Source organism: Dictyostelium discoideum (genome assembly GCF_000004695.1).
Source record: "Dictyostelium discoideum AX4 chromosome 3 chromosome, whole genome shotgun sequence".
Taxonomy (NCBI): Eukaryota; Evosea; class Eumycetozoa; order Dictyosteliales; family Dictyosteliaceae; genus Dictyostelium; species Dictyostelium discoideum.
The window spans coordinates 4,064,326-4,084,309 of record NC_007089.4 but is presented as its reverse complement, the minus strand read 5'-3'; the positions used below and the strand labels follow the sequence as shown (position 1 = coordinate 4,084,309).

The 19,984-nt window shown below is 22.0% G+C and overlaps 11 protein-coding genes, 1 non-coding gene and 1 pseudogene across 12 annotated transcripts in view; 6 read left to right on the top strand and 7 right to left on the bottom strand.

Annotated features, from left to right (window-relative positions):
* Window positions 1-65: 65 nt before the first annotated feature.
* DDB_G0281123 (hypothetical protein) lies at window positions 66-334 on the bottom strand (the record flags this gene model as incomplete). The annotated part of the gene is made up of 2 exons (XM_635739.1): window positions 66-223; window positions 247-334. 2 exons carry the CDS (start codon window positions 332-334, stop codon window positions 66-68), a joined length of 246 nt encoding a protein of 81 aa, XP_640831.1.
* Window positions 335-1,231: 897 nt separating this feature from the next.
* On the top strand, window positions 1,232-1,981 carry DDB_G0281121 (hypothetical protein; the record flags this gene model as incomplete). The annotated part of the gene is made up of 1 exon (XM_635738.1): window positions 1,232-1,981. One exon carries the CDS (start codon window positions 1,232-1,234, stop codon window positions 1,979-1,981), a length of 750 nt encoding a protein of 249 aa, XP_640830.1.
* Window positions 1,982-2,328: 347 nt separating this feature from the next.
* On the bottom strand, window positions 2,329-2,904 carry DDB_G0281119 (annotated as a pseudogene; the record flags this gene model as incomplete).
* Window positions 2,905-3,995: 1,091 nt separating this feature from the next.
* On the top strand, window positions 3,996-4,745 carry DDB_G0281117 (hypothetical protein; the record flags this gene model as incomplete). Its single annotated transcript, XM_635736.1, has 1 exon — window positions 3,996-4,745. The coding sequence occupies one exon, from the start codon at window positions 3,996-3,998 to the stop codon at window positions 4,743-4,745; it is 750 nt and encodes a 249-aa protein (XP_640828.1).
* Window positions 4,746-5,082: 337 nt separating this feature from the next.
* DDB_G0281115 (pirin family protein) lies at window positions 5,083-6,065 on the bottom strand (the record flags this gene model as incomplete). Its single annotated transcript, XM_635735.1, has 2 exons — window positions 5,083-5,662; window positions 5,758-6,065. 2 exons carry the CDS (start codon window positions 6,063-6,065, stop codon window positions 5,083-5,085), a joined length of 888 nt encoding a protein of 295 aa, XP_640827.1.
* A 722-nt stretch (window positions 6,066-6,787) lies between these two features.
* DDB_G0281113 (hypothetical protein) lies at window positions 6,788-9,475 on the top strand (the record flags this gene model as incomplete). Its single annotated transcript, XM_635734.1, has 1 exon — window positions 6,788-9,475. The coding sequence occupies one exon, from the start codon at window positions 6,788-6,790 to the stop codon at window positions 9,473-9,475; it is 2,688 nt and encodes an 895-aa protein (XP_640826.1).
* Window positions 9,476-9,632: 157 nt separating this feature from the next.
* On the bottom strand, window positions 9,633-10,553 carry arl2 (ARF-like protein; the record flags this gene model as incomplete). The annotated part of the gene is made up of 5 exons (XM_635733.1): window positions 9,633-9,767; window positions 9,840-9,920; window positions 10,005-10,167; window positions 10,252-10,345; window positions 10,472-10,553. 5 exons carry the CDS (start codon window positions 10,551-10,553, stop codon window positions 9,633-9,635), a joined length of 555 nt encoding a protein of 184 aa, XP_640825.1.
* A 377-nt stretch (window positions 10,554-10,930) lies between these two features.
* On the top strand, window positions 10,931-12,985 carry DDB_G0281111 (hypothetical protein; the record flags this gene model as incomplete). Its single annotated transcript, XM_635732.1, has 2 exons — window positions 10,931-12,729; window positions 12,814-12,985. The coding sequence occupies 2 exons, from the start codon at window positions 10,931-10,933 to the stop codon at window positions 12,983-12,985; spliced, it is 1,971 nt and encodes a 656-aa protein (XP_640824.1).
* A 583-nt stretch (window positions 12,986-13,568) lies between these two features.
* odc (group IV decarboxylase) lies at window positions 13,569-15,133 on the top strand (the record flags this gene model as incomplete). The annotated part of the gene is made up of 3 exons (XM_635731.1): window positions 13,569-13,839; window positions 13,929-14,161; window positions 14,252-15,133. 3 exons carry the CDS (start codon window positions 13,569-13,571, stop codon window positions 15,131-15,133), a joined length of 1,386 nt encoding a protein of 461 aa, XP_640823.1.
* A 1,143-nt stretch (window positions 15,134-16,276) lies between these two features.
* tRNA-Ala-AGC-6 lies at window positions 16,277-16,349 on the bottom strand. Its single transcript has one exon. It is a non-coding gene; the product is annotated as a tRNA-Ala (tRNA).
* A 97-nt stretch (window positions 16,350-16,446) lies between these two features.
* DDB_G0281107 (hypothetical protein) lies at window positions 16,447-16,914 on the top strand (the record flags this gene model as incomplete). Its single annotated transcript, XM_635730.1, has 1 exon — window positions 16,447-16,914. The coding sequence occupies one exon, from the start codon at window positions 16,447-16,449 to the stop codon at window positions 16,912-16,914; it is 468 nt and encodes a 155-aa protein (XP_640822.1).
* Window positions 16,915-17,145: 231 nt separating this feature from the next.
* Window positions 17,146-18,096, bottom strand: DDB_G0281105 (hypothetical protein; the record flags this gene model as incomplete). Its single annotated transcript, XM_635729.1, has 4 exons — window positions 17,146-17,176; window positions 17,215-17,304; window positions 17,391-17,787; window positions 17,895-18,096. The coding sequence occupies 4 exons, from the start codon at window positions 18,094-18,096 to the stop codon at window positions 17,146-17,148; spliced, it is 720 nt and encodes a 239-aa protein (XP_640821.1).
* Window positions 18,097-18,668: 572 nt separating this feature from the next.
* The window catches only part of gpt10 (hypothetical protein), a gene marked incomplete at both ends in the record, with an annotated part of 1,317 nt that continues 1 nt past the window's right edge, over window positions 18,669-19,984 (bottom strand). Inside the window, 3 exons of the mRNA XM_635728.1 lie at window positions 18,669-19,332; window positions 19,421-19,618; window positions 19,750-19,984. The exon at window positions 19,750-19,984 is cut by the window's right edge and continues 1 nt beyond it. Of these exons, the coding sequence (XP_640820.1) occupies window positions 18,669-19,332; window positions 19,421-19,618; window positions 19,750-19,984 (1,097 nt within the window). The remainder of the gene's footprint in view (window positions 19,333-19,420; window positions 19,619-19,749) is intronic.

The following is a 19,984-nucleotide window of genomic DNA, read 5'->3' as shown; positions in this document are numbered from 1 at the left end:
ATATTTTTTAATAATAATTAAAACATACCCTCTTGCAGCATTCATAACTTGAACCATACCAGGTTTTAGTAATCCTTTATTTCCTTTGTTATCTTGTGTTCCATTATACCATCAATCATATAGATTAAAGTTTGTTGACCTCTATGTGGATGTGATGGGAAACCTGCAATATAATCATTTAGATTCTCTGATTTAAATGCATCTAACATTAAGAATGGATCCACTGATTTTGATGGATAGGTTCACCAATAACACGTAATAGTGATACACCTGCACCATCTTTAGTTTTATAACCATTAGCGACGTTTGAAACTTTTCTTGAAACACTCGACATTTTATTTAATATTAGTTAGTTTATTTGTTTTATATTTGTTTTGTTTTTATTATTATTTTTTTTAAAATGAAAAAAAAAAAATTAAAATGAGTCTTTATAAAAAATCATTTTCTTATTCAAGAATTCTCTGTACATTCTGGTATTGCTAATCATAAAAAAAAAAAAAAATAAAAAAAAAATAAAAAATTAAAAAAAAAAAAAAAAAATCTTGATACAGAATTTCAATTTATTTTTATGTTGGTTTGGATGTTATAATTTTTTTTTTTTTTTTAATCTATTATTAGTTTGAATAAAAACATAAGGGGTTTTATCTTTATTTTTAATTTTTATATTTTTTTATATTTTATTTTAATTTTTTTCAGGTGATAATTTAAATTAATTTTTTTTTTTTTACCGCAAAAACTAAAATTAGGAATAAATCACTAAAAATAAAAAATCATTTGTAATTCTGTTTTTTTTTTTTTTTTTTAATTATTAAAATTAATTTAATACCAGGTCAACACTCTTTTATCGAGATTATTTTTCTGAGATAGATTCTCTGACCTTCTATTTTAATCTTTTTAATTACCCTAAAAAAATTCTTTAATAAAAAAAAATAATTTACGGTTTTTTATTTAATTTGGGAAAATTTGAGTCCGACATTTTTAAATAAATGAGATAATTCAAATAAATCAATTTTAGAAACTTCAATTTACATCATAACCAGGCCAAAAAATATTATTTTCCAGGATAATTTATTGGTTAATATTTTTGAATTTATTTTTTAAAATGTTATAGGATAATTATAAAAAAAATTAGTATAAATAATTTTTTTCTTTTTTTTTTTTTTAATTATATAATTTAAAATAAACAAATTTAAAGTAATAAAAATTAATAAATAAAAAAAAAAAAAAAAAAATGAAATTATTATTTTCTTTAATTTTAGTAATGACAATTGCATTAAATTGTTGTAAATCATTTAGTATGGGTACAAATAAAATTGATTACTCAAAAATTGAAAATCAAGTAGGTCAACAACAATGTTTTACTTCAAGTGGCCAACTCCCAACAGGTTATTCAAGTTCATATGTTATGTTAAGTTTTAATGGAAATTATCCAACTCCAAGTGGTATTCAACAATCATCTTTCCTTGAATCTGGTTTTATGAATATCGATTTGGCCGGTGGACAATTGTATGTTGACTTTTTATTCGATAATGGTAATACAAAAACAAAAGGTAATCTCTGGGGTTTCGGTAGTAATAGTACACAATACGTTAGTGTTAATGTAAATGGTACTGATTATTGTTTCCAACAACCATTATCATACTCTACTCCATCACTTGAAGTATTAAAGTATGTCGGTGATTTCGAATTAGGTACTGTTCAATGTGATATGTTTTCAGTAAATCCAGGTGATTTAGGTAACTCTTCAAATGTCGGTCTCCTTGTAGATAAATCAGATTGTTCATTAATCTCTGGCTCAACCGAAAATATCAACAATACACCAAGTGGATATACATTAACAAACTATTACTATTACAATCCATCTGCAGATTCAGCATACTTCCAATTACCAAGTATTTGTTTAAATCCACCAAATTCAAAACAATTAAAATTAAAATCATCAGTCCAATTACCAAAAGTTCTTGGTAACTTACCATTTTAATTAAATTTTTTTTTTCTCGATCGATCAAAAAAAGATTCACTTAACTTTTTTTTTTAAACATAAAAAACAATATTAAAATAAAAATATAAAACTTTTTTTTTAATAACCATATATACAAAAATATAACAATCATATTATTGCTTTTTATGTTTTAATTTCATTGAATTTAAAAGATTTTATTTATTTTATTTTATTATTTTTATTTTTATAATTTTTTAATTCGACAGTATAATGTCTGTTTGATTGGGTGGTTAATAATCTAATAACCATATTACATTAATTATAATACAATTTTTTTTTTTAATCTTTATTATTATTATTTTTTTTTTTATAAAAAAGGTGATTAATTAAAATCTACCCATTTCGTAGTCAAAAAAAGCTTGTTGAATTTCTTTTTGTGTATTCATAACGAATGGACCATGTTGAACGATTGGTTCACGTAATGGTTTTGCTGATAAAAAGAGGAATCTAACACCATTTTCACCTGCGATTCCATCTAATTTATTTGGTGTAATTTCATTATCATTAATTGTGACCCTATCTTTATTCTCTAAAACACCAATATGTTGATCAGCTACAACTTTTTCATAACCTTCTGGACCGAATTTACCTTCACCTCTTGCAGCATTCATAACTTGAACCATACCAGGTTTTAGTAATCCTTTATTTCCTTTGTTATCTTTGTGCTCCATTATACCATCTATCATATAGGTTAAAGTTTGTTGACCTCTATGTGGATGTGATGGGAAACCTGCAATATAATCATTTGGATTCTCTGATTTAAATGCATCTAACATTAAGAATGGATCAACTGATTTTGATGGGATAGGTCCACCAATAACACGTAAAAGTGATACACCTGCGCCATCTTTAGTTTTATAACCTTTTGCAACATTTTAAACTTTTCTTGAAATGCTTGACATTTTATTTAATATTAGTTATTTTTATTAGTTTTATATTTGTTTATATTTGTTTTGTTTTTTTTTATTTTTTTTTTAAAATGAATAAAAAAAATAAAAATGAGTCTTTATAAAAAATCATTATCTTATTCATGAATTCCCTGTACGTTCTGGTATTGCTAATTATAAAAAAAAATAAAAAAAATAAAAAATAAAAAATAAAAAAAAATCTTATTCCAGAATTCCAATTTATTTTTGGGATATTTTTTTTTTTACCCAAATGTTTTCATTTTTTTTTTTTTTTTTTTTTTTGTCTTTTTCGTCTTTTTTTTTTTTTTAATTATTATTATTAAAATTAATTAACTGAAGGTGTTTTAACTTTAATTTTTTTGGAAGGTGTTTTAATTTTTTTTTTATTTTTTTTATATTTTACTTTATTTATTTTTATTTAATTATTTTTTTAGAGTTACAAACACTTTTTGATGATTTAAATTAATTTTTTTTTTTTTTTTTTTTTCTCGAACTACAAATAAATAATTGTAAACATTTAAAATTCTATTTTTTTTTATTTATTTATTTTTCAATAAATTTAGTACCAGGCTAACAATCTTTTGTTAAGATTATGATATCACTGCCTGGGTTTTTTTTTTAAAAAAATATTTTGAGATATTTTTTTTTTTTTATAAAATATCCAAATAAAAAAATCATTTTTCTGAGATAGGTTCTCTGACATTCCTTTTTAATTTTTTTTATTTACCATAAAAATATTCCTTTGATATATAAAAATAATTCTATTACGGTTTTTATTTAAATTTTCGAAAAAACTTTTGATCCGATATTTTGTAAATAAATGAGATAATTCAAATAAATCAATTTTTGCAAGTCCTCTTGACATCATGACCAGGCAATAAAATATATCATTTTCCAGGATAATTTATAGGTAAATATTTTCGAATATATTTTTTAAAATATTATCGGATACCCATAAAAAAAAATTAGTATAAATAATTTTTTTTTTTTTTTTTTTTTATTAAACAAATAATTTAAAATAAATAAATAAAACAAATAAAAAATTTTAAAAATTAAATAAAATAAATAAATAAAAAAATTAAAGAATGAAATTATTATTATCTTTAATTTTAGTAATGACAGTTGCATTAAATTGTTGTAAATCATTTAGTATGGGTACAAATAAAATTGATTACTCAAAAATTGAAAATCAAGTAGGTCAACAACAATGTTTTACTTCAAGTGGCCAACTTCCAACAGGTTATTCAAGTTCTTATGTTATGTTAAGTTTTAATGGAAATTATCCAACTCCAAGTGGTATCCAACAATCATCTTTCCTTGAATCTGGTTTTATGAATATTGATTTGGCTGGTGAACAATTGTATGTTGACTTTTTATTCGATAATGGTAATACAAAAACAAAAGGTAATCTCTGGGGTTTCGGTAGTAATAGTACACAATACGTTAGTGTTAATGTAAATGGTACTGATTATTGTTTCCAACAACCATTATCATACTCTACTCCATCACTTGAAGGATTAAAGTATGTTGGTGATTTCGAATTAGGTACTGTTCAATGTGATATGTTTTCAGTAAATCCAGGTGATTTAGGTAACTCTTCAAATGTCGGTCTCCTTGTAGATAAATCAGATTGTTCATTAATCTCTGGCTCAACCGAAAATATCAACAATACACCAAGTGGATATACATTAACAAACTATTACTATTACAATCCATCTGCTGACTCAGCATACTTCCAATTACCAAGTATTTGTTTAAATCAACCAAATTCTAAACAATTAAAATTAAAATCATCAGTCCAATTACCAAAAGTTCTTGGTAACTTACCATTTTAATTAATTTTTTTTTCTCGATCGATCAAAAAAAGATTCACTTAACATTTTTTTTTTAAACATAAAAAACAATATTAAAATAAAAATAAAACTTTTTTTTTTTAATAACCATATATATATACAATAATATAACAATCATATTATTGCTTTTTATGTTTTAATTTCATTGAATTTAAAAGATTTTATTATTTATTTTATTTTATTATTTTTTTTTCTAATTCAACAGTATAAATGTTTAATTGGGGGGTTAATTTAATAACCACTTTACATTAATTATAGTACAATTTTTTTTTTTTTAATCTTTATTATTATTTTTTTTTTTTATAAAAAAGGTGATTAATTAAAATCTACCCATTTGGTAATCAAAAAAAGCCTGTTGAATTTCTTTTTGTGTATTCATAACGAATGGACCATGTTGGACAATTGGTTCACGTAATGGTTTTGCTGATAAAAATAAGAATCTAACACCATTTTCACCTGCGATTGCATCTAATTTATTTGGTGTAATTTCATTATCATTAATTGTAACTCTGTCTTTATTCTCTAAAACACCAATATGTTGATCAGCTACAACTTTTTCATATCCTTCTGGACCGAATTTACCTTCACCTTCGAAAACATAAACAAATGAATTATGATCGAAATTTGGTATATCTACAGAGAATTTAGTGTTTGGTGATAATGTAACATCTAAAAAGATTGGATTAACACGTAAACCTTTAACAATACCTTCAACACCTTCATAATGACCTGCAACAACTCTAACCTTTTTATCATTCGTAATAACTTCTGGAATCTCTTCTGCTGGAATATCTTTGTACCATGGATCTGACATTTTATCGACTGCTGCTAAATTTAACCAAAATTGAAATCCAAACATTTTACCTTCAACTTGTTTTGGCATTTCTGAGTGAATAATACTTTATATATATATTATTATTTTGAATTATTAGTATTTATTTTTTTTTTTTTTTTTTTTTTTTTTTTTTTTTAATAATAATATTTAAAAACATACCCTCTTGCAGCATTCATAACTTGAACCATACCAGGTTTTAGTAATCCTTTATTTCCTTTGTTATCTTTGTGCTCCATTATACCATCTATCATATAGGTTAAAGTTTGTTGACCTCTATGTGGATGTGATGGGAAACCTGCAATATAATCATTTGGATTCTCTGATTTAAATGCATCTAACATTAAGAATGGATCAACTGATTTTGATGGGATAGGTCCACCAATAACACGTAAAAGTGATACACCTGCACCATCTTTAGTTTTATAACCTTTTGCAACATTTGAAACTTTTCTTGAAACACTTGACATTTTATTTGTTTTTATTTGTTTTTATATTTATTTTTATATTTGTTTTTTTATTTGTTTTTATATTTGTTTTTTATTATTTTAAAATGAATGAAAAAAAAATTAAAATTAAAATGAGTCTTTTATAAAAAAACCATTTTTTTTTATTCAAGAATTCATTAATTCTTTATGTGTTCTGGTATTGTTAGTCAGAAAAAAAAATAAAAAAAAATAAAAGATATTAATAGTTCCGGAATATGACAAATTTTGTTTTTTTAATTTTTTTTTTTTTTTTTTTTTTTTATTTTTTTTATTTTTAAAAAAAATTGGAAATTTCATTGAATGTGTTTGATTATTATATGTAAAAATTATTTTTATAATGGCACCATTTTAAACTATTTTTTTTTTCATTTTTTTTTTTTTTTTTTTTTTTTTTTTGGGGTACGATCGTTCGATTAAATAAATAATATATAAATATATTATATTACTAGTATTTATTTTTATAAAAAAATTTACCAAACTTTTTTTTTTTTTTTATTATTTAAATTTCTTTTTTTTTAATTATCAGACTTTTTATTTTTAAATTAAAATTTAATTAACAAAGTATTCAATTATTTGAATTAATTTCTGGGTTTTATTTGAAATTTTTTACTGGTCATTTTTTTTTTTTTTTTTTTACTGACCATTTTTTTTTTTTTTTTTTTTTTTTAATCACAACCAAAAAAAAAAAAAAAATTAAAATTAAAATGAATAATTATAAAAATAATAATGGTAATGGAGAAATATTATTTTGGTCAATATGGAGAAATATTTTTTTAAAGAGAATTATATTAAATAATTTTTTAAATAAAAACAAAAGAATTGGTAGTTCATATAGATACAATCAATGTATTTCAATTCTTTGGATGTTAAAAAATGGTTATATAAATTTACTAAGTGATAAAATCAATAATTCAGAATATTTAGTATTCCCATTCACAACAGATTATACAAGTCTTTATAGGAGTAGTAATAAATTTAATATTATTAATAATGTAATCACATCATCACCATCAACATCATCAACATCATCAACAACCACAACCACAACCACTACCACCTCCGCAAAATTTAAAGATCAAAACAAACCAAATGACATTGAATATTATGGTGATGATAATGAACTTAATCAAATTATGAATTTAATTACAATTGAACAATCTTCAAAATATTCATTATTTAATATTGAATTAATTTCAAATAAAATTATTAATAATGGTGATAATAATAATAATAATAATAATAATAATAATAATAATAATTATAGAATTTTAAAATTTTATGAAAATTTATTTGAAAATTATAAATCATATTTCTTTTTCTCAACTATACAACAACAACCAAAGTTAATAATTAAAAAATTTTTAATAAATTTAATAATTCAACATGATAATAAGATTGCATTGAAAGTTTTAATGAATAGTTATAATTATAAACCGAAAATAGATCAATTATTAAATTCAATTAATTTATGTAATTTTAAAATTGCAAATTATTTAATTAAATATCATTTTAAAAATATTGATAATAATAATAATTATAAACTAGATTCAATTATTATTAGATCAAAAATTGGAATATTATCAGAACCCTTATTTAATTTATACAAAACATGTTGTATAATTGAAAAAATTTATAATCAAACAAATTTATTAAATTCATTTATAAATGATATTAATGAAAAAATTGAAAAATATAATAATAACAATAACAATATTGTTGAAAATAAAGATTTTATTGAAAAGATATCAAGTGTTTTAAAAAATATTGAAATTTTAACAGAGATTGAATTAAAGCAAATGAAATTCACAGAAATTGAATACAAATCAATAGTATCATCATTCCCAATAAATGATTTAAGGGTTAAAAAATTAATTAGAATGATATTACCATTTAATTGTAATTTAATTAATACAATCTCATTTTATCATTTAAAATATAATGGTGATGATAATGATTTAATTAATCAATTAATATCAAAATATAAAATGATTGATTTAGATATACCGTTGTTTAGATTTGGTATTTTTGATATTAAATCCTTTGAAACCATATCAATTAATCAATCAATTTTTCAAAATCTAAGTAAAAACGATGATAATAATAATAATATTATTGATAAAAATAGAAAAATTAAATTTATTAATCAGTCAATTAAATATTTAAAATTAAAAAATCAATGTGGTAATCATTTATTTAATATTTTAATTGGTTATAATGATTTAAAATTAATAAAATCATTTTATAATAATTTTTATGAAAATGAAAATGAAAATGAAATTATAAATAAAATTAATTTTAAAGAATTAGTTAAATTTATTAAATCAAATTATGTATTTGAATTTATATTTTTAAAAATGATTTTAATAATTAAAGAAAATAATGAAATTAAAGAAATTTTATCAACACTTTTAGAGTTTTCATTTACTAATGGTAATTTAGAATTGGTAGATTTTATTATTAGACAAAAACTACAACAACAGCAACAACAACATTATTATAATAATCTATATTTCAATAATAATGAATTGATTGAAATTATGAAAAAGGCAATTTCAAAACTTAATCAAATCCCATTCAAAATTTTTAATTATTATTTAGAATTATTAAAATTATCAAATAATAATAGTAATAATAATAATGATAATAATGATAATGATATGGTACAGCATATATTTAATAAAATTAATTTAAAAAATTTAAAAGAATTTAAATTATTTTTAATTAATATAATACCATTACAACAATTTAATGAACAACAAATTGTAAAACATTGGATTGTTAAAAGAATTCAATGTGAAACTAATATAATAACAATTCAAAAAAGATTATCATTTATAAATTGGTATTATAATTCATTTTCTTATTTTAATGAAAATAATAATGATTCATTTGAATTTAATTTATTTCAATATATAAATGAATATATATCAATTGATTCATCATCTTTTCAAATTAAACTTTTAAAATTTGTTGGTTTATTTGGTAATTTAAATAATAATAATAATAATAATAATAATAATAATAATAATAATAATAATAATAATAATAATAATAATAATAATAATAATAATAATAATAATAATAATAATAATAATAATAATAAAAAAGAAAATAATTTATTTCCAAATAATTTATCAAGTGAAACTATATTTAAAGGTTTTTGTAAATCAGCTACTAAATATGGTAATATTGAAGTTTTCAAATATTTTCATCAACTAAATCCAACATTTAATTACACTAAAACCATATCAAATGTAATGATTAATGATTTAATATCTTTAGCTTTAAAATTTAATAATTTAAAACTTTTATTTTATTTTAAAGATGTTTTAAAATTACCAATTAGAAATAATAATCATATTAAAGTAATTAATAAATTAATAAAAAATTAAAAAAGTATCTTCTCACTCCCCCCCTCCCATATATTTATAAATATAATTATTTTAATTTATTTTTCTTTTTTGTTAATATCCACAAAGTGAAATATCTCTTTTCACCCATGCTATCATGATTTTTTTTTTTTTCTATTTCTTTTTTTCTTTGATGATTTTAATCTAAAACAAAACAACGTGATACGATATCTTTTACAACCCAATCTATACCTTCTTCTAAACCTAAACCTGTAACAGCACTACAACTCATGATCTCCCAATGATGAGTATTTAATTGTTCTAAATCTAAATACTATAATTTAAAATATTATTAATATTAGTAGATGTTTTTTTTTTTATAAAAAAAAAAAAAAAAACAAATTACTTTTGAAATCTCTTCTGATGTCATTGCACCATCTAAATCTTGTTTATTTGCAAAAACTAAAAATGATGCACCTGCAAATTTCTATAATTTATTTATTATTGAGAGTAAGTATATATATATATTCAATCTTTTGTATAAGGATAATTATATATTTCATTTATTTACCTCTTCTTCTAATAATTTTTTTAATTCAAATTTACAATCATCAATTCTTCTTATATCAGAACTATCAATAACCCAAATTACTGCATCATTCTCTTCATAATAATTTCTCCAATAAGATCTAAGAGTCTTTTGACCACCTATATCCCAAATATTTAATTTATATCTAAAAATATAAATAAAGTTTTTGAAATTATATTAATATTATAAAATAAAAATAATAAAAAAAAATAAAAAAAAAAATACAAACTCTTTATACATTAAAGTTTGAATATTGAAACCTAATGTTGGACTAATAGTTGAAATATCCTCCCCATTAAATTTTTTTAATATAGTTGTTTTACCTAAAAGTTATATATGGTTTTTTAAATATTTGTAGAATAAATAAAGTTAGTTAATCAGAGAGATGAAAATAAAATAAAAAATTAAAAAAAATAATAAATAAAAATGAGTTTATATTTATAACATACCAGCATTATCTAAACCAAGCATTAAAATTCTTAATTCCTTTTCTTTTTGTTTTAATTTTTTTAAAACTGTTAATAAACCCATACTTGTCTGATATTTATTTTTAAAAATAAAACAATGAAATAATTTTTTTTTTTTTTTTTCATTTTTTTTTTTTTTTTTTTTTTTTTTTTTTTTTTTTTGGAAATAAATTTATTTTTTTTTTTATAATTTTTTAATTTTTTATGTGAAAAATCATCGTTTATATACTATTAATTTAAATAATATCTAATATTCACTTTTTTTTTAATTTTAAAAAAAGGAATAAAAAAAAAAAAAAAAATTGTACATTTAGTCAACTCTTTTTATTATTTATAAAAAGAAATAAGAAATAAAAAATAAAAAAAATAAAAAAAATAAAAAAGAATAAAAAACGCATATATACATATACACACACACACACACATTCATATATATAGAAAATGATTAAAGTAAAAATACCATCATATTGCTCAGATTCAATTGAAAATGATGATGATAATGATTTTGTATCGTCATCAAGTAGTAAATTAAATTCGACAATATCATCATCACCATCAATATTAAAATCAAATGAAAATCATACAAGTACAACATCAATCAATGGTAACATGATGCCAGCATCAATTGTTCTTACACATTTTTGTGAAACACATGGACCATCCGTTGTATTTACAACACATACTGAAAGAATTTTAGAAATCAATAATAATAATAATAATAATAATAATAATAATAATAATAATAATAATAATAATAATAATATAGACCAACCACCACAACCACCAATTGATATATCACCAGTATCATTACCTAATTTATTTTCAAAATATAATAATAATAATGAAGATGAAGAATTTAAAACATATTCAGTATTATTATCAAATAGGAATAATGAATCATCTAATACTACTACTACCACTACGACGACGACAACAACTAAACCAAATTGTCCAACATGTTCATCAATACCATTAGGTAATGCATTAGTATCACAAGATAATAGTAATAAGAATGTTTATTATGTTAGTACACATCAAACATCGAATCAAAGTTATTATAGTGTTATTAGAAATGCATGTGTTAGAAGTTTAAGTTGTGAAGCAGTAGTGGGTAGAGAAGGACCCGTTTTAATTAGTAGTGGCGATGGTCATTGGTTATCGTATATGTTTAAAATCAATGATAGTCGTGCAAGGGGTAGCGCAAGATGGTATGGATTTCTATGTCTACTTAAGGATCCATCCTGTTTAGTCAATTATTATAGTTGGTTAATCGACTGTTTCAAATCATTAGCGGAAGAGATGAAAAGGAAAACAAACGTTGTATTTGAACGTGAAAAATCACAACAGTCTCATAATAGTTCAATGATTTCAAATATCTATAGAAGGGGCACTAGATCTGTACCCTTAAAACTACTCTCTGAATTAATCGAAGATCCATTATTCTTTACAAGATTACATAAAAGTTTTTGTAGTATTCTCTCAAATTGTCAATTCAAATATCACCTTTTAAAAGGAAATCAATCATTATTATCAGAACAATATGAAATAATTCAATATTTTAAAGATAATTTAAAAAATTTAAATAATTTTGATAATAATAATAATAATAATAATAATATTAAAAAATCAAATAATAATAATAATCAATCAAACAATAATAATAATAATAATAGTAATATAAGTGGATTTAGTTTAAATTTAAATATGTTAAATGATAGTAATATTATATTATTAGAGAATAGCTTTTTTCCAAGACAAGAGGAATTGATATTATCGTTAAGTCAAGTTAATAGGATAATGGGTGAAGATGCGTTTTCAATATTAGTTTATAATATAATCATTGGTAATCAAGTTATTATTAGAGGTCAAAATGAAAGATTGGTGACATCAATGGTATCAGTTGTAAAGGAGATACTACCAAAGGAGTGTGTTAATGTATGTAACTTTTCAAATACTTTCAAAGAGTTGTGGGAATGTAATATTCTAGGTTTGAATACATCCGCTGTTATACCATTACATATTGATAAGGATATTTGTTGTATTGTTGATATAGACTATTATGATCTATCAAAAGAACCCGATGATATTGATCATCCAAATAGATCAACCATTGAAATCACTTGTTCAGGTTCAAAATTCCCTTCAACTTTAGGTATTGCAATCGAATCAATTTATAAACAATATTGTACAATAACTTTAGAAAATATTCAATTAAAATCAATTAAAGAAGAATGGATAAAGTAATTATTTATTTATTTAAATTTTATTTATTTATTTATTTATTAATAATAACTATTTTTCAACTTTTTATTAAAACTATATAGTAAATCAAAATCATTTTATTCAATTAAAACTATTATTGAGAATGAAAAAGATAAGAGATTATTTAGTTTTTTAAATATTATAAATTGTCATCATTTCGAAAAAGATATGGAGATTTTAATGTTTTGGTCAATGTGTGCTAGGAAATGGTTTATTCAATTTAATAAAAGTTAATGCTAAAATAAAATAAAAAATAAAATAAAAAATAAAATAAAAAAATAAAATAGGAAAAATAAAAAAGGAATAAACGATATTCATAATTAAGAAATATCATAAATAAAGAATTTTAAAAAAATTTGTTTAAAAAGTAGAATTTTTTATTTTCTGTTTTTTATTTTCTGTTTTTTTTTTTCTGTTTTTTTTATTTTCTGTTTTTTGTTTATTACAAAAAAGAAAAATTAATTATTAATTAATTATTTTTTAATCTTAAGATAAATTAAAAAATCATTTTTGTCGACACTCGGTTTTTTTTAACCACTAAGATTAATTTTTTATTTTTTTAATTTTTTTTTATTTTTTTATTTTTTTTTTATTTTTTTATTTTTAATTTTTTTTTTTTATTTTTATTTTTATTATTTTTTTTTTATTTTTTTTTTTTTTTTTCGTGTTGTTGAACATTTCACTTTTTTTTTTTTTTTTTTCTTGTTGTTTAAATTTAATACAAATACCACCTTTATACTATAAATAATTTTTTTTTTTTTTTTTCTTCCTTTAATTAAATTTAAATTAATATAAATATATATAAATATATATAAAGATGACAGGTACAAAAAGAAATGGTGAAGAAGTTGTAAATGAAAACAACAACAACAACGTTGCAGAAGAAACCAACAAAAAAGCTAAAGTTGACGAATCTTCAACTGAAACCACTGAATCTACCAGTTGTTCATTATTATCAAGATGTGAAAAATTAGATATCGTTAGAAAGGAATTAGATGTTAAACCATGGGATCAAGGAAAAGTTACAATTCAAGAATTAATCACTTCTTTACTTGATAAAACTGATAGAGATGCATTCTTTGTTGCTGGTAAATATAAATATTTAATTATTATAGTTTATAAATTAAATTTTATAAAATATTAATTTTATTTTATTATTTTTACAATAAAAAAATAGATGTCGGTGTTATTATTAAACAATGGCAAAAATGGGTTAAAAATTTACCAAATGTTAAACCATATTATGCAGTTAAATGTAATCCAACCGTTGGTGTTTTAAGAGTTTTAGATGCTTTAGGTACAAATTATGATTGCGCAAGTAGAACTGAAATTGAATCAGTTTTAAATTTAGGTGTTGATCCAAGTCGTATTATTTATGCTAATCCATGTAAACAAATCTCTGCTCTTAAAGTATTTATTAATTTATTTTATTTTTTTAAAAGAAAAAAAATAATTTTATTTATACTAATTCTTATTTTTTTTTTTTTTTTTTTTTTTTAGTTTGCAAGAGCACATAATGTTAAATTAATGACATTTGATAATCTTAGTGAATTAGAAAAAATTGAAAAGTTTTTCCCAGAAGCAGAATTAGTATTAAGAATTGCACCAGATGATTCAAAATCTGTTATGAGATTTGGTTCTAAATTTGGTGTTCATATTGATGATTGTAACGATTTGTTAGAGATGGCAAAGGAAATGAACCTCAAGGTTGTTGGTGTTAGTTTCCATGTTGGTAGTGGATGTCAAAGTGGTGATTCATACGCTGATGCTCTCATTATGGTAAAGAGTGTCTTTGATATGGCAAAGAAATTAAATATGGAATTAACATTGGTCGATGTTGGTGGTGGTTTCACTGGTTCAGATGACGAGAAATTCAATGCATTCACAAAGGTTATTCGTGAGAAAACCGCTGAACTCTTCTCACCAAATGTTAAAATTATCGCCGAGCCAGGTCGTTACTTTGCAGCTCAATCCCATACACTCGCCGTCACTGTTATTTCAAAACGTTCAATCAAACAAGAAGATAACAGACAACATCCACGTCGTACCTCAAATAATATGAGACAATACAATTACTATTTGGCCGACGGTGTTTATGGTTCATTCAATAACACTAAATTCGATTATGCTAAAGTTGAACCTTTATTATTGAAACCTTCAACTAAACAACCAACTCCATGCACTCTCTTTGGTCCAACTTGTGATTCAATCGATGTGGTTCTTAAAGATACCCAAATTCCAGAACTTAAAATTGGTGACTGGCTTTACTTCCAAGATATGGGTGCTTACACTATCGCTTCATCTTCTTCTTTCAATGGTTTCTGTCCACCACCAGTTTATTATTACAATAGTATCCCAGAAGAAGAATTAAAAAATTTATAAATCTTTTTTTTTTTTCCTCCCAAAATATAAAAAAAAAAAAAAAAATAATAAACTTTAAAAAAAAAAAAAGAAATTAAAAAATTAAAATATTTAAATGTTACATCTTTTTATTTATTTTTTATTTATTTTTAAAAATATATGAGACAATTCGATAGTAGTAAAAGTATTACTATTCAAACAATAGTTGATTAATTTGGAAGAAAGTTTATACCTATGGAATTTCCACAGGTTTTAAAATGGATTTTTATATAGATCCAACAATAAAATTACAAACAGAATTTTTTTTTTTTTTTTACCTAAAAGCGTGTATTGTTATATTTTATTACATTTTTAAATTTTTAGATTTTTAAATTTTTAAATTTTTATATTGTCATATGTTGATATTTTTGGTTATATTATGATTACTACTACTTGTTTTTTTTTTTTTTTTTTTTTTTTTTTTATTATAATGCAATTGGGTTTGGAGTGTTCGGGTTATGCCATGATGTGTTGAAGTTGATTATTAATTGGTCTCTGTTATTTAATTTGTATATTGTTTCATTCCTTTCCATCTTCTTTATTAAAATGAATTTCTCTATTTTAATTAAGTTGGTTAGTTCTTTTTCAATTAATGTTGGATCAAATGAGGGTGGAGTTTTAGATTCGTCTTGATTGAATAGTTTGTGACAAATGATTCTCCATAGTTGATGTATAATTATGCCGATTAAATTTGGGTAGATTCTTTCTTTTTTATTTGTTTTGCTAATATTTAGTGAATTGAGATCCCAATTTCTGATCTTGAAGAATGAGAGATTGTTGAATGTTGAAATTATTATGTTTTCTATTTCTTTTACTTGCATACAGTCTATAAAAAGGTGAGTGTATGGGTCACGGATTATATTGTTACAGATTTTGCATGGTACGTTACGTTCATAGTTGATTCCAGGAAGTGACCTTGAGAAAAATCTGAATAGTGTATTTCTACCTTTTTGATGTGATATGTGGTTGATATGTTGGAAGATGGATGGTATGTTGATGTTATTTATTGAAATTAGATTTTTTTGTCCATCTGTTATTACAAACAGAATTAAACCTAGGTAATATTTTTTCTTACAAATAAATAAGAGTCGAACCTGCGATCTTTTGAAAAAGCCTTATTAAAAATGGAGAAGAAGGGTATCGATCCCTTTACCTCTCGCATGCTAAGCGAGCGCTCTACCATCTGAGCTACATCCCCTTTTATGATTTTAAATAAATAATAGCGAAATTTTGAATTAAATCGCCCAAAACACCATGGGGAGAATTGCCACTCATGTAAAGAAGAAGAATCGTCTATGCACATCTTCTTCGAATGCAAATCAATAAAACAGAATATCGACTCAATCTATCAAAAGGTCTGTAAAGACTCCAACAACACTTACCACGGTCCATGGAGCGAAAAAGTTCTCGGAAAACTACTCACACCATTCTCATCAAATCTGATAGGAGCCATTATGGAATCGATATGGTACAGAAGAAATCAAATAAAATTCAACGATAACACTACAATAATAACAGAGAACCAAATAATTCATAAAATCAAAAAAGCGAGAGATGCCGAATGGGATAGAACAAGAAAGATAGTAGAAAAACAACTACGTCAAGAACTAAGATGCACTGATAACCGAGAGTCAATCAATCGGACCGCATCAATAAAAAGAAGACTCGAAAAATTCAGTCACAACTGGAACTCGAAACTCATGACCATTAACATCCCGGAACACTTCATACCATACTGCTCATATAACACCAACTACTCATAAAAAAAAAAAAAAAAAAAAAAAAAAAAAAAAAAAAAAAAATTACCACCATAATAATAATAATAATAATTTAATAATAATAATTTAATAATAATAATAATATAATAATAATAATAATAATAAAAAAAATAAGAGTTACCAGAAAAAAAAAAAAAAAAAAAAAAAAAAAAAAAAAAAAAAAAAAAAAAAATACAAATAAACTCTCCTAGAACACACTCAAATTGAGTGATGTTATTAAAAAAAAAAAAAAGAATTAAATCGGACACTAAAATAATATTAAAAATTATATATTTTTATTAAAACATTATAAAAAATAAAACATTATAAAAAATATAAATTATAAAGGCAGAGCCAATTTTCACTTTATAGTTAATGAACAAAGTAATAAAACTTCTAATTATTTATATTTTTATTTTTATTTATTTTAATTATATAAAATTATGAAATTATTTACAAAGAATTTTTAATTTAAAAATTACTCTTGATTATTTTGTATAAAATGTATTTGTTGTTGCATTTTTTGAATTTTATTTTGAATATCAAATATTTGATTTAATGTTTTATTTTTTTCATTTTCTTTGTTATACTGTTGAAAGAGAGATGATACTTTTTGTTGAAGTGATATTACATCTTTTTGAAATTCATCAATTTTATTTTTATTAAGGTTGATTTCATTTTCATCAACTTGATTTTTGAATTGACCTATTGAAGATGACTCGGTTGATGAATTTGTTGATTTAGGTTGTGATGATTGTGATGTAGCTGGTAATGTTAAAAATAATTGTGACGATGATGGTGATGATGATGTTGATGGAATATTTTTTATTTCTAATTTATTTTCTAAACCATTAAATTTTTTTTCAAATTGTTTTCTATCTGTATTGTTTTTGGCCAAAATAAAAATTAGTATTTTTTTTTTTTTTGTTTAGAAAAAAAAAAAAAAAAAAAAAAGAAATAAATTTTTATTTTCCCAAAAAACATACTCAATATTTCAAAAGTTTCATAAGGAATTTCAATATTTGATTCTAATTTTAATAAACAAAAAGTTGTTTTTTTATCTTCTCCATTTACTCTAAAATCGAAATAACAATGAATTTTAATTTCTTTACCTGGATTTTTTAATTTTAACTCGTTAATACAATTTTGGAGTGTTGATTCTTTTTTGAATAAATAAATAAATTTCATTTTTAGTTTGTATTTAAATGACCTAAAATATTTTAAAAATTATAGAGATAAAAATTTATATGTATATATATTTAAGATAATAATATAAAAACAAAAAAAAAATTATTAAAGGTTTATGAAAAAAAAAAAAAAAAATAAAAAAAAAAAAATAAAAAAAAAAAAAAAAAAACCAACAATCTTATAAATTTCTCATTAACTAACTTACTTTAAACAATGATCCAATTAAAAATGTGTGAAAGTAATAAAAAAAAAAACAAATAAAAAAATGAACAAATATTTGCATATGTTATTTTAAATTTGTTTCTTTTTTTTTATATGTTTTTTTTTATTTTATTTTTATTTTTTTTTTATTTTTATTTTTTTTTTATTTTTTTTAATTTTACCTTTTAATATTACTGTCAAAGGTTGTATATATTAATAAATAATAATAATATTACTACCAAACACTGTTTTTTTTTGTTTTTTTCTTTTTTTTTTTGTTTTTTTTTTTTGTTTTTTTTTTAATAATAATAATTATTAAATATTTAAATAATTTGAGTGTTATTGAGTGAGAGATGAGAGAGTAGTATTAATTAATTTGATTTTTCCCATGAACCACGTTCTGGAAGATAAGTTTCAAAGAATTTCTCTAATTCATCAACGACCTTAGTATTTGGTTTATCAGGAGAGAGACCATCATTTAAACAAACAGTCTTTGGTTTCTTTGCTAAAATCTTTGCAAATTCTTTTTTCATTTTCTCGTGATCATCCATGATCAAAGCGTAATAATTGATTGGAGTTGGTTCATAAGTAGCATAGAAACGAGTTACATAAGCCAAATAAAGGAAAGGAATTTGAAGGTCGTGAGCTGTACGGAATGGATTGGCAGAGGTTTTCTTAAACTCTGGTTCCAAATCTTGATACATACGATCAAAGATCTCACGAGTAAAGAATTGATGACCATGTGATGCATAATGACGATTCTTATTATCAACCTCCCAAATATTGTTCAATAAATCATTGGTATAGGCAATACATGCATGCCAGATATTCGATTGTTTCTCTTTACTTTGTGGTGCTGTCCAACTACTCTTATAAATTGCTTGACCTGCATCTGAATCCCAAAAATCTGACACCGACACTGGTGCTCCAAAGAAAATATCATCATTAAAATAAATAAAACAATCTGAAACTTCTTTTGGTAATGAATAAAAATTACTTTCAATTGAATTTGAATTAAATGTTGGTAAATCATCTCTATTTTAATATATAATATATATATATAATAAATAATTAGTATAATTTTTAAAATAATAATAAATAAATTAATTGAATTATAACTTACTGATTTGAATAATAATCTTCATGGAAAATGAATTTAACTTCATCAGAAGATGGATCGAACCAAGTTGGATATTGTGAAGCTGAAACAACCCAAACATTTTTAATCCATGGTGCAAATTTTTTAATACTTCTTAATGAATATTTTAAACCCATTAAATCTCTATATCTATTATTACCTGGTGATGAATGTCTTGTATTACTGTGAAAAAAAAGAAATAAAAATAAAAATGAGGGAAGAGTTGAAAGTTAGTGTTGGTTATAATAAATTTAGCAATGAAACAAATAAAACAATAATAATATATATAATAAATAATATATAATAATTCATACCCTGATCTCATTGTTCTTGAATCAATATGTTTTGGATCGGAACCATTTACCCATGTATAAACCATATCAATGTAGTCGCAATGTAATTTCTTTTTATCTGTTCTTGTACCTTGTATTGGTTTAGTTTGCTCCTCTTGAATACTTTGTTCAACTTTTTGACGACTTGACATATAAAGTGCAATACCAGATATCCAAAGTAAACCAAGTATAACAAACACAAAATGTATACGCTTCA